This window comes from Mesoplodon mirus (genome assembly GCF_964341445.2).
Source record: "Mesoplodon mirus genome assembly, chromosome: 3".
Lineage (NCBI taxonomy): Eukaryota > Metazoa > Chordata > Mammalia > Artiodactyla > Ziphiidae > Mesoplodon > Mesoplodon mirus.
Window position 1 is genome coordinate 53042431 of NC_138978.1, and position 13645 is coordinate 53056075.

The 13645-nt window shown below is 38.0% G+C and overlaps 1 protein-coding gene across 3 annotated transcripts in view; it reads right to left on the reverse strand.

The window, feature by feature from the left end:
- Positions 1-7992: 7992 nt before the first annotated feature.
- The window catches only part of MYSM1 (Myb like, SWIRM and MPN domains 1), a 37003-nt gene continuing 31350 nt past the window's right edge, over positions 7993-13645 (reverse strand). For 2 of the 3 annotated variants that reach the window (XM_082612403.1, XM_082612402.1), the window contains 3 exons: positions 10931-11036; positions 10695-10752; positions 7993-8755 (listed from right to left, as the gene is read on the reverse strand). In XM_082612403.1, the coding sequence (XP_082468529.1) occupies positions 8588-8755; positions 10695-10752; positions 10931-11036 (332 nt within the window). In that variant the 3' untranslated portion in view covers positions 7993-8587. The remainder of the gene's footprint in view (positions 8756-10694; positions 10753-10930; positions 11037-13645) is intronic. The other variant, XM_082612401.1, reaches the window with a different exon arrangement.

Below are 13645 nucleotides of genomic sequence, written 5' to 3' on the forward strand. Positions count from 1 at the left end.
CTCCAGTTTGTGAGTCACCCAGCCAGCAGTTATGGGATTTGATACTATTGTGATTGTGCCCCTCCTACTGTCTCACTGAGGATTCTCCTTTGTCTTTGGATGTGGGGTGTCTTTTTTTGGTGAGTTCAAGTGTCTTCCTGTTGATGATTGTTCAGCAGTTAGTTGTGATTCTGGTGCTCTCGCAAGAGAGAGTGAGTGCACATCCTTTTACGCTGACATCTTGATCCAGTCTCCTAAAGCTAAGTTTAAAATGGGGATAATAAAACTTCCTTCAGGGTTGTTGTGGGGATTAAATGTTATAGTGTTATGTATAGCATTTAGAACTGTAACTATAAATGAATGATGCTATTATTATAATACCTTCAAAATGAAACCTTGAGAAATGAAAATGGCTACCCTGTAGATACCATGAAACAAGGATGCTCACCCCAAGATCACACAATGTCAAGGCACTAGGCAACCAAATGATTTACAGTGTTTACACATTCAGCCAGATGTGCAATCTTCTCTGACTTTGTAAAGCCAATCAACACTGCAGGGCTGAGGTCATCGTGCTCATAGACTGTGACGGAGGGCCCTCTAGTGGCTTTAGATATTAACATTTTCATTAAAAAGATTGAAGAACAAATGTAGCTTTGTGGATTTATAAGCTAACAGCAAGGATTTGGGGTTCGTTAATCTTAGATAAAGCTAATAAAGCTAATCTTAGATTAAAGCTAATAAAGGGCTATTAATTATATCACTTCTAATAGTAATTCTTTAGTCAACTTTTCCATAAAAGTCATGTTCTGGGCATTTATTAGATCTTGCAGTTCTGAAAGACAAAATTACATTTTAAATTAAAACATAAATTATATTGAAGATTTGAATTGCAGATAAAATCTTCAGAGTAGTTCTTTATGCCATGAAATTGAAAATAATTTGGAATCACTCAAAAGGATGGTGCAATAGCAAAACTGTGGTTTTTCTAGACGTCACCTTGCTACAAACTTGACTGTATGACTGGGCAATGCCTTGCTTCATTTCTATGGACCTCGGTTTCTTCATATTAGAAGATACGACTCTAAGCCTAAACGTTCCCAAGGTCCTTTCTAACTTTTAAGATTCTTTGATTTTAGGGCGGATACGTTATCCATTTTCTTTTAATACTAGGGCTCTGGCACAGTAACTTAAAGTCCATTTGAAGATGAATTCATAACATTTTATAAAACCAGCCCTAGCCATCTGTAACAGAGATGGCTAGTCACTAACAAAGATTCGTGTTCTCCTTCCATAGTGTAGAATCTTGTGAAGCAGCTGTGCAATCAGGACTCCATTGAGCAGCCCCTCTTGGCATCAAGGTAGGACCATATGACTAGTTGTTAAAGAAATGTGAGCAAAACCGATGTGTGTACTCCAAGCCAAGGTCAATTATCATGTGTGATTCTGTTCTTTCTCAACCACCTGTCCTCAAATGGATGACACCTGCGCTACTTAGAGTCACAAGATGCCAGAGCCACATGTGAAAGGAATCTGGGTACCCGAATTACCTGTGGGAGTTGAGCTGCTCAGGGGAGCCACCCAATCAGAACAGCTGCAGTGCCCTTTGTGTGAGAAATAAACCTACAGTGTTAAGACACTGAAAATTAGGGGTGGTTTGTTCTAGCAGCTAGCTTTAATTTTGCTAACATACTCTCCAAATCTGTGATGTTGCAATCTAATTAGAGGTTTTGCCTAAAAGGAATCTCTCTCTCTGTCTCTCTCTCTCTGGCGGTGCGGGGTGGGGGTGGGGGGTGGGGGGTGGGGGGTGGGGTGGTGGTGGTGTGTTGTGACAGGGAGGATTAGTCTACTCATTGTTTTGTGATTAGGAAGATGGTTCTGAAAAAGGTCTTATCAAGATTTCCTTTATTTTGTTACACAAAGGGAGTCTGATGTGGACAATCTTCTGGTTATTGATGGTTCAAGATGACACAATTACTGCTGAGTCCTAATTATGATGTGTTTTGGAAGAATGTTCAATGATCACTAATCTAGGTAAAATGAACTAAGCAGTGAACTCGCTTTCAGAAACTGTCCAATTCTTCCACATTTTGAGGTGAACTTGTTAATGGGGGAAGGTGGGAAAGGAATCATGGATTATACCCAGTAACAGGTATCAGAGTTATTAACTGATAAGGTTTTTGATAGCAAGAAAAATATGGAAGACAAAAGCAAGTTTTTTATTTAGCTATATCTCTGCAAATACTGCCAATATTGTATTTAAGCTAGCATTCTATGGGAAGATAATTGAGAATCAGTGATGTAGAAACACATCAGCAATAGTAAGAAAAACCATTATTACAGTACAAATTGGATTGTGGGACAATGCTGGTCTGGAGCTACAGGCTATGACGCTGGCCAATCAGAAGATTATAGCAAATGCTTAATTAGCAGGAATCCATAACAGCTGTACAGCCTCGTGGAATTAGCACTCCTAGGATTTTATTACACTTTGCCACCTAAATTACTTTCATTTAGGAGCCTGAATTCAAATTGGTTCTGTAAACAAGATGATGAACGTGGCTGTACTACTGAGAAAAATTAGCTTGTGGAAATTGAAAAAATTTTTTGCAGATATTAACAAAATGTAAGGGGTACACAGATCTTCATCTAGCAATTAAGCACCTAGGAATCTATTCAGAGAAATTTTAGAAGTGTGCAAACAAATTATTTTTCATAGAAAAATGGGAACATCTAAAGTTCATCAGTTGAAAACTGATCAAATTAATTATGGCAAATCTATACTACAGAATGCTATGTACCTCTTGCAAAGAATGCATAGATGTTTATGTGCTGAGATGGAAAGAAGTCCTCAATAAAAGGACATTGCAGATACATATGTACTGAATATACACAAGTCTGATCCTGTTGTTCTGTTTTTGAAATAGATAGGTTTTGCAGAAAATAAGGACTGGGAAGTTAAAGACCAGTTAATGAGTTAATTCTAAGGTGAGAATTTTCTGTTAATTTATACCTTTTGTATCCTTAGTTGACTGAATGTGAATTACCTTCATAATTAACATCTTCATGTACCCTACCCTCTGGCCAAACACTCACCACTCTAAATCTTTTTTCATTCCTTACCTCCATGCCTATGCTCTAAGATCACTTCCCTCCAGAACATCTTCCCCAAATGTCATTTTGGTTTAAAGGCAATCTCTTCCAAGCAATCAATCTCACTGCTTACATTCCAGAGAATTTTCATTTATCTAAACACCTCTTACCCTTGAAGTCTTACAGGCATTTATAATCAGTTCCAGTTTGTATCCCAGTGTCTTAGCTACCTATGTTAGGTTTTATGTTGCCTACTCACTAGGTAGTAGGTAGTAGGATTCTTGTGGAAAGAAACCAAGACATTCATCTTTGTGCCCCTACAATGCTCAACAAATGTTTGCTGAATTAATGGGGCATTGTTTGTAATTCAGTGTGCATGCTGCTAATGATTTAGAAAGCAACCAAATGATTCACCATTTTACTTTCAAAATTTTATTTATATAGAATCTTCAGAATGTTTCCCTTTAAATTTTACAAGCTAAAACCCCAAAGCTTAAAATGAGATATTTTATGTCACAGTACATAAAATAAAGTACAAGGAGGAGAGTTCAATCATTTTGAGGAAAAGCTTTAATAATTGTACAAACATTAATATTTACAATATTCTTTATTACAGGTATAGACAACATGGCATATTTAAAAGCACAAAATAGTTGAAATCATTATATTTTATTACAGAACATTCCAAAATTCAAACTGATAAAGAAATCCATAAACACTGATAACATTTGGGGAAAACAAGAGCAACAGGTTTACCAATAATCATAGTAAACTTATACATAATACACAATTTACACATCGAATCCACAAATTTAAAGATATATATGACCTATCTATTTAAATCATGCTACAATCTTAATACTATTTTATAATCCATAGGTTGAAACAAATGTTCTGTGGTAACCTATGAAACAGGAATACAAACTATAAAATCATAATTAACATACTTCTTAATCCCTAAGAGAGTACTCCAGGAAACCTCAAAGACGGCAGATCAGGTATTTTTTGCTGATTAAAGTTCTTATGAATATATTCATAAATATAGTCAAAGGTATAAAATAAAACAACCCAGATACCATGAGTTAATTTTACCTGTTCAAATTTAGTTTGGTATAGAGCCCCTGGCATAATCACAGCTTCTCTGGGATATTCTGACTTTCTCCTGACTTAGGGGGGATGACATATTTATTCTTTGCCTTGTTCCAGAAAGGATTTAAGTAAGGTAGCTTAAAAGATAAGATTTAGAAGATACCAGAAAGCACAAATTATAGGTTAAATGAAAAAACAGAGTTTGGGGGAACAGCACACATAAAACCATTTAAGAAAAGGTCAGGAATTAAGCTAAAGTATATTACATTATTCTCCACAGTGATTTTCTGGAAATATTCCAAAATGTGGTATTAATTTGTAAGAAAACTATTAAACCACTGGTAAATTGGAGATGCAGATCAAATTTCTTTGTTAAATTTTATATTAACCCTGATGAAACAGATGATGTTACAAATGTATGTGATTTCTTCTTCATGCTTGTGAGAAAAAAGTTTTCCTAAATGTCATATCTGCAACTCTACAGATTTAGTGCCTAGTTCTGGGTAGAGAAGAGCGTAGGTTAAAAAAAAAACAAAAACAAAAAACCCCACAACATTTGGGTACCCTGACTTAATTTCTACTGAGAAACCCACCAATTGGACGCTTGTTGATGACCTGAGGATGGTAGCTACCTTCCAGGTGGCCAGGTGTCCTATGGCTCTTCTGTAGGGACAGGACAAAGCATCAGTTCTAGGGCCTCCTGACTGTATCAGTTCCTCCAGGTCCTCCAGCTCACTTCATTAGGACCCAGCAAGACAAAGAAGAAGGTAAACTGAAGAGCAGGAAGCCCACTCAGGTTGGCATGCTGAGACCACAGCCTCCTCTGCTGCCTAGATGGTCTGCATGTCACAGCCCTTGCCCCAGTCCTTTGGGGGAGGAAAGTTATGGAGAGAGGGCTGGGGCAGCATTAGTCAGCTTCTGGGAAATATGAATGGGTTTGTTCAACTCTATTTTTCAGGCCCTGCTTTCAACACATGACAGTGAAAGATCTTGTACCTATACACTGTCAGGTAAGAAGTGAGGGAGTGAGGATGAAAAAAAAGGGCTTGAGGGAAACGCAGGAAGAAAAGGCAGCAGGACATGTGGCATGAGTTTCAAAACTATCAGTTAAGAATAGAATAAAATATCTACCTGAAAACTGAAGTTAGCCACAGCGGCCTATCGTTCTTTGGGGGATGAATGGTCCCAAGTAACACTCCTGAATTTTGGTCACATCAGTAAAGAACAAAGTTCAAGTCTATGGATCTAAAGCTGCAGGTACTGCAATGTTCTTGGCTGTGTGGCAAAGCTCCTCTAGGGTTTGTGAGGTGGGCTTATAGGGGAGAGGGTAGTGACTGCCATTTTCCCAATAGCACCCTTCATAGTATAGGCAGGGCCAACTTATCTATTAGGCACCAGGTCTCAGGCCCATAATACATTTAGAGGCCCCCCAAAATGTTTTAATTTCTTTTAAATTCATAAGAAAAAAACCAAACTTTTAGATTTAAGGATGTGTTTATATATAATATAAAATTCACTTTATACAAATGCAATTGTAACATTAATTTTTAATTTTTTATGGAAGAAGAGGCCTAAGAAGGCAAAAGTGTCTAAGGCCTATGAAAGTCATAAAGCTGCTTTGAGGGCCAATGGTTCAAGGCTAAAATTACAGAGGGGTAAGGAGAGTCTGATCTTGTGGGTCTTATTCCACTGATTTTTCTTTTTTTGAATGTTACTTTGGGATTAGATTTTTAAGAGTGCTAGGTCAAATACTAGTGAAGTATTTGTGTCAATTTCCACCAGGCAAGCTGGAAAAGGAAAGTAAATTAAGCTCATTACTTTATTGTCATTGCGCAAAAGAAAGAACCAAATCAGGATGAAGAGACTTGGATGTTTTCGAGTCCCATCTTCACTCTGTAAACATTACTAGAGGTAGGTTTCCCTCTGAGACCCTGCCTCCTAAACTTCCTGCATTACACTGCCACCCTCAGCCCTAGACTTCCTCTCTGCTTCTCAAGGCCTGGCTCCTACTGCCCTCAGCAGGCCAAGGTTGGCAGTGACAGGAATGCGGGCACCTGTAGTTACAAAAATGTTTTAAGAATATGACGAGAAAAAAAAAAACAATGAATGAGGGAGGAGGGGAGGAAGATATCAGATTTTAATCTAAAATTACATGATGCAAAAAAAAATGGGGAAAGATCTATACCAAAATGTTAACTGTGCTTTCTGCTTTTTAAAAAATATTTTCTCATAAATGTACTCTATCATCAGAAAAAAACAGTATTATTTTAAACATTGTTCTCTCAAAGCTCTAAACTCTGAATATTACCACCTTTGAGAGTTCCTCATAGCACGGCTTAGGCTTCTAAATGTGGTGAACCCCTAGCATGCAGAGGACCCAGACTGAGAAAAGAACTGTTAACAATTTCCACTATTGTCCAACCCCAATTCATCAATATGACTGGGAAATGTCAATCAAGAAAGCCAACTAATACCACTTTCTAGGATCTGTTCCTGATACAACGAAGAAAGTATGTCAAAAGGAAGGGAAGAAAGGAACAAATCACTACCCTTTTACAGAATTACAGACTTTCTGCCCTTTAACTACAGGTGAAGATTCTGAGGTCCAGAAGGTTATGTGATCTGACCACTGCCACACAACAAAGCCGGTAAGAGAATTAGGGTAAGAATTCAGGTTTCCTGATTCTTGGTCTATAGCTCTAATAAGCCCAGTCCCAAAAGTAACTGCTTTGTAAGTTATGTTTCACCGTTTGTCCTAAATACATATGGAAAAATGGAAAATACTACCATTTTTCTTTAAAAACATTCATTAATTTGGGAACTGGAACATCTCAAAATACAAGCTCCAGGTGGGTAAGTCCAACAATCAGAGTGAATCATAAGATTTTAGACCTGAAAGGATGCAGGGCAGATAATTTAGACCTCAGTTACACATGAATTTAGGCCCAGAGAAGGTAAACTATATCCCCCAAATCACAAGGTTGAGTCAAGACCCAGGTCATCTAAAACTGGCTCACTGCTCCTTCCAATACTGACTTATTTTCCTTGGATATTCATTAAACCAAAAAAGGTAAAGGTACAGAATCATATGCAGATTAGAAGTAATAAAACTGATATTAATAAGAATGCTTGGAGAAAGGACATAAGTCAATTCTTTAGTTAAGAGAAGGAAACTAAAATCTATCAGAATAAATCAGGCAGCATGACTACTAACTTTCATTTGAAAACAATTTTAAATGTAAATCACAATTTTTAGTTTTATTGTTGTTTGAAGATGATGCAAGACCTTTCAATGTCTCAGGCTCATGCATTTGAAAATAAATTCTAAATGTTTGCGATTCTCTGGAGCAGGGTTTGGAAGATAATGGCCAGCAACCTGTTTTCTGTGAGGCTCATGAGCTAAGAATGGTTTTATGTTTTTAAACAGTTGTTAAAAAACATAAAGAAGAATGTCTGATAGAGATGGTGTGTAGCCTGCAAAGCCTAAGTTACTAACTGCCCCTTTACATAAAAAGTTCACTGACCCCTGTTCTGGATTCAGCAAGTATATGAAACGGGGCTGAATATATAATATGTCCTGGAAGGATTTTTTGTTTTTAAAATTAGGTCTGATTTATTTAAGCTTTATTGTAATCTGCCTTTCTCCTCATAGCAGGTAGTAGAAAAAAAAAGTCTAGTTTAAGGGTTATGATTACCTGTGTTCTAGTTAACTGAGGCTTTATCACACAAATGAACATAAGTGGACCTATAGTTGAAGCTTATTATGTTATGTATCTGAAATCCATACAAAATGTTTCAGCTGAGAAAATGGCATATCCTATAGTAGTGTTGTTATACAATAAAATGGAAGCAAATATCTGTAATTAAAAAACTGGTCATTTGATTCTCTCCTTTAGATCTCTTGCCTGTTTTGAAGATTTTCTCCTGATGCCTCTCCTGGCCTCCCACAGCCTGTCCTTAGATTCATTAAACCAGCAGTTCTCAACGATGTTAATTACGCTGGGACCACCCACCTGTATCTCATTTGCAACCATAAACAAGCCTCACCAAAAAACACATGAAAAGAATGGAAGTGCTCCTCATGAGACAGGAGATAGCAAAACTGGAATGACTAGTTCAGGGGGAAATAAAAATCTGAGACACAGTGCACTTATCAACCTGAAGACAGCAGGGAGGCCGCACGTCAGTCCACACCCTGCTGACCAGCGAGGAGGACTAAGCGCCACATGTGAAAATGAGTCCAAGTCCATGTCTCTTTCTTGTCACATGGTTTATGTGGCAAAATTTGGATTTCGTGAACTAGCAAAAAAAAAAAAAAAAAACAACAAAGCTGTACCACTGTTAACTAAATTACAATAATTTCAAGGCTATAACTCTGAAAGTACGGTCTACTGTGTCGCGGTTAAGACATCTTACTTTAAAATAGTCACGTTAACAGCGCCTTTGGCTCCACAACACAATTCTCTTCGGCCACTCCGTTCTCTGGCTGGCTTTTGTAATTGGAAAGGAATAAATTTTCTATTTGAGTCAAGAATTCTTCAGCAATGAAGCAATTGGCCACTTTGCTCAGAGTTTTCCTCAGACACTCCAAAAGCTAGTTGAAAAGAAAAATTTTATATTTAAACACAAAAAGTGGTAAGAAGAGGGTTTGCATCACTATCACTATTTTATCCCTTTCCACATCTCCCATTTTCTAATGCTTAAATGAGAATCATTCTCCTTAAAGGTGACTGAGGCTAGACTTGTGTTTAGTAACTGTCAGCTGAAGTGCAGGAAGCCATTGCTGAGGAATGCTTAGCAAAGCTTGTCCTGAGCCCAGCTCAACAGAAGTAGCGCATTCTTCAGTCTGCTACAAATTGTGTGTGGAACTTCTAGGGGTTCCCAGGACCCCGGTCGCCTCCCAACAGCTGTCCATGTCCTCATCTGCCCGTACCCCACCCCCATCCTGGGGCAGCGCCTCTCCCCACAGCGGCCTTAAATCTAGGTATGTTAATCCAGCACCTCCTTGGTGAGTAATTCTTTGAGACTGGGGGGTGGTGTGGGCGTCAGGCCTGCCTCTTGCAGGGCCTGGAGCCGGGCCTCTGACTGGCATTTGTCCAGGCCCAGGTGCCAGGAGAGCCACAGTGGGGCCTCCAGAAAGGGTACCAGAAAAGGGTGAGGGCTCTTGTCCCCCAGCAGCTGTAGGGCCTTCTCACAGCGTGCCCAGGACTCCCCGGGGTCCTCCAGCTCCTGGTGGCACACAGCCAGCCCCACCAGGGTCAGCAGAGGGCGGTCTGGGCCCGAGGGGACACCCAGCTGGGCCTGCAGCTGCCAGGCGTTGGCCCAGAGTGCCAGGGCCTCGCGGTAGAGGCCAGTGGAGGTGAGATGCAGTTACTTTCTGATTTTATATAAGGAGATAAAACTGAAATTGCATGTATGATGCTTTCTACTTTGGACAAACTTGCGACTTTGCTTCTTTTTTTAGTAGTTTTATTTATAAAGCCATGAATCCTATGGGATAAAAATCTATGTACATAAAAAATACAGGATTCTACCATTTCAAAAATAGAATGATAGAGTCTATTTCCTGGGAAATGTGCACATTAATCTTCCAACAGAGCAAAGAAAAAGTGGCTATTAATAGAAGGGGGTAAAAAATATTAAAAAGAGAGACTTCCCTGGTGGCACAGTGGTTAAGAATCCGCCTGCCAATGCAGGGGACATGGGTTCGATCCCTGGTCCCAAGAGATCCCATGAACAACTAAGCCTGAGAGCCACAACTACTGAGCCTACGCGCCACACTACTGAAGGCTGCATGCTCTACGGCCCGCATGCTGCAACCACTGAAGCCCGCACACCTAGAGCACGTGCTCCTCGACAAGAGAAGCCACTGCAATAAGAAGCCCGCGCACTGCAGTAAGAGTAGCCCCGGCTAGCTGCAACCAGAGAAAGCCCACGTGCAGCAATGAAGACCCAACGCAGCCAAAAAAAAAAAATTTTTTTTAAGAAATTTAATGTTAAAATTTTCTATTCCCAAACTGTTACCAAAGGAAAAAAAGAAAGACCAATGTTGCCAATCTTACTGAAATCCATTATACTCATAGAAACAAAACTAGAAGTGAAATAAAATAATTCAAGACTCTTTTTTCCTACCAGAAAGTTAAGTAAAATTACCATTTAAATTTAATTGTTAGATTTATACTACCGTTTTTAAAAATGATCAATTTGTTAAAGCTAAATGGAAACATGGCACTTCTGAATTTAATAAAATAAGAAAAATGTTCTCCATTGTGTACAATAATAATGTGCTAAGAAATTTATCAGCCAACATGGACAAATTTTTTCTAAAACAGCATTATTTCTATATGCAAGCATGGGCACCAAAACACATTACTAATTATCTCCTAGAAATTAATTTTAGAAGGGAAAAAGCAATAAAGGAAATACACAAAAAAGTGTATCCACAAAGCGTTAGGCATCATGGGAAAACACATCAATATGAATAGCTTTGGAATCTGTGAGCAATGAAACCAATTAAAGTGAAGGCAGCTTACTTTCTGCAAACAAGTCAAGTCAGAATCCCGACGAAAGATTTTATCCATGGGGACACTGCTGTTGGAAGAAATATGAAAACAAACCAGTGAAACAAATACTATAAACGAATCAGTTTTGTAATAAACTATCACTGATGCCATACATCACAATTTTATATTTAACTTGGGTTTTCCCTAAAATGTCATTTAATGAGAAACACTGCAGATGTGTAACCATCTCAAACCACAGTACATACCTCCGGGATAGCCCGTATTTTTCTATTATCCATTTTGTCTTTTCAAGCACTAATCCCCACCGAGGTTCTTCTAACATCTGTTGTACTTCAAATTTATAAGGTAAACCTAAAAAAGCATAAAGCAGCACATTTTTACATTTTACATTTTCTTAAATCTCCAATCTCCTTTTAATTACTTAAAATTCCCTTCCGTGTTTTCATAACTGCAGCTTGGCAGACCAGCTAAACAGCACGTTAAACATAGTGGGCATTCATTAAATATGCACTGCCTGGCTGAACTTGGTTCATCAAGTATATTAATGCCAAGCAATTAATAAAGAAAAGTAAAAGTGTCATTTGCATGACAATTCCATGCAAGGAACTGTGACAGGTAAGATGATCACATAATTTATCATCCAAACTAAGAAACTTTTGGAGTGAAAGCTGGCACTATTAATAATCGTGCCAGAACCATAGGCTTAAATTGGGATTGACCTAGGCAAACCAAGATATATTCCATCCTAGTGACTTTTTTTTTTTAAACACATGTTATCAAGCTTACAGCACTGCTATGAGGTAGGTAGCATTATTCCTATTTAACAGATAAAACTGAGGCTGAGACAGGTTGAACAAGCTCTTTCCACTAGTAAAGCAAAGAGCTTGGATTTCAAACCCCACCAGGCTTGCCCGACTTCTGAGCCCACATTCATTCCACCTCCCTCTACGTGATGATCTAAGACTAGACAGGGGCTAGGTTTAATTCTGGAGAGGCAGTAACTGCACTTGAGTCATGCTAAACTCCGGAGGAAACAAGTCCAAGGGGTAGATATCACGTACATAAGGTAGAAGGGAAAAAATAACAAAAGATGAGCCTACTTAGACATTTCTCACATATCTTTCAAAATCTCCATGTAATTGTATTTGCAGTTTATTAAAGGCTCAGCTGATTCATTACCGAAGGCCAATACCATAATAATAATAATAATAATAACACTTATATAATGCTTACTATGTGCCAGGCTTTATATATAAAGGTGCTTTTTATATAAATGTAAGGCCAGTTACATGAACTAGCTACCAGTGTTGTCCCCAATGTTTTTTTTTTGACGAGGACACTGAGCCACAGAAAGGTTATTAAATAACCTGTTCTTGGACATATCTAATTAGTAAGAGGTAGAGCCAGGGTTTGAACCCAGGCAGTCTGGCTCGAGTTTATGTCCTTAATGTTTACATTATACTGCCTCTCAACTTGCATTTTTGTCATTGTAGGCTTTTCGAGTAAACAAAATGTCAGCAAATCAGAAGGTATTAGGGAAGGTATTAAGAAAAAAATCATAATTCTACTTCCACACAATACAAGCATAACTTGTCAATGTGCCCTAAAAAGGCTTTTTTCCCCCCATTTTTTTTTTCAGGTATATGGAAGGAGAGAAAGGAACAGCAAGCCTTATGATAAACTGATCTTTTTTCATTTCTCAGTTCTCTTCCATTTCATTTTCCCCCTCCAGGAACTTAAGAAGAGTGAAACATTATAGTACACAGGCTATTACACAAACTCCTTTTGTGATAACAATCATTTACTTGTTATGTTTTGATTATCTACTAAGCACAGACAATAGCTATGATCGTAACTACCTATTTTAGACCTATTATTTACTAAGCACTTTACATACATTACTGACAGTCTCTACAGCCTCCTGTAAGCAAGTTAATAATTTTTTTCTCATTTTACAGATTTGGCAAATGAGAGTGAGAGGGATTAAGTAACCTGCCCAAGGTAAAATAACTAATAAATATCAGAGCTGGGCTCTGAATCCAGGTAAGCAACTCCTACTCTTAATGAAAGTAAAAAATGAGACTAAAAGAGAGGTAAATAAATACATTTTCAGTCTGTGCTCATAAAAAGACCATGAAAATACACACACACACACACACAACACGTCATACACCTCTATTTGGTATTCAGAATATTTTCTAAGTTAAAAAAACAGCACTAAAACCAGTAAAAATTTCTTTTTGTACTGATTATTTTTTGATATGCTTATTATTTTTTTTATTGAGGTATAGCTAATTTACAATGTGTTATTTTCAAGTGTATAGCAAAGTGATTCAATTATACATATATGTACTGATTATTTTTATCCACTAAAGTGTCAGAATAAAACGAATCACTAAGTATATTTCTGGCCTATTACAAATAGAGAAAATGATTAACCATTAGACATACTATAAAGATAGGATTTGGGTACACACCTAATAGAGGGGGAAAAAAAAGAATGAATCAATGAATGAACAAATAAATAAGTAAAGGATCCAGTTCAAAGTACTGTAACACAAGGTATCCCAGGGCTTCTAGGAAATTTTAATTCTTGAACCAGAAGGTTTCTAAGAGGAACAAAGAGGAGAACCAAGGATTAAGACCTAATAAGCAGTGTTAACAATGGTCAAGTCATGTAAGAGGCAGCTCTGCCCAAGAGAACTTTCTGCAATGATGATAACGTGGAATACTTGTGTGTTGTGAGGGCAGCTTATGCGAGAATCCAGGACTGTGCCCGCTAATCTTTCAGGTGATTCTTTCCTGTTTGGGGTAGTCTGTTCACACACAGGCATCGGTCTTTATCTTGCTAAATAATAAATCTGAACCTTCTACAAATCTTTGGAGTCTGCTCTCTAGGCAGCTTTCTGCTCTCTGGTACAATGTCTTGCAAATTTAGTTGCCCTGGTCTCCTTGCTCTT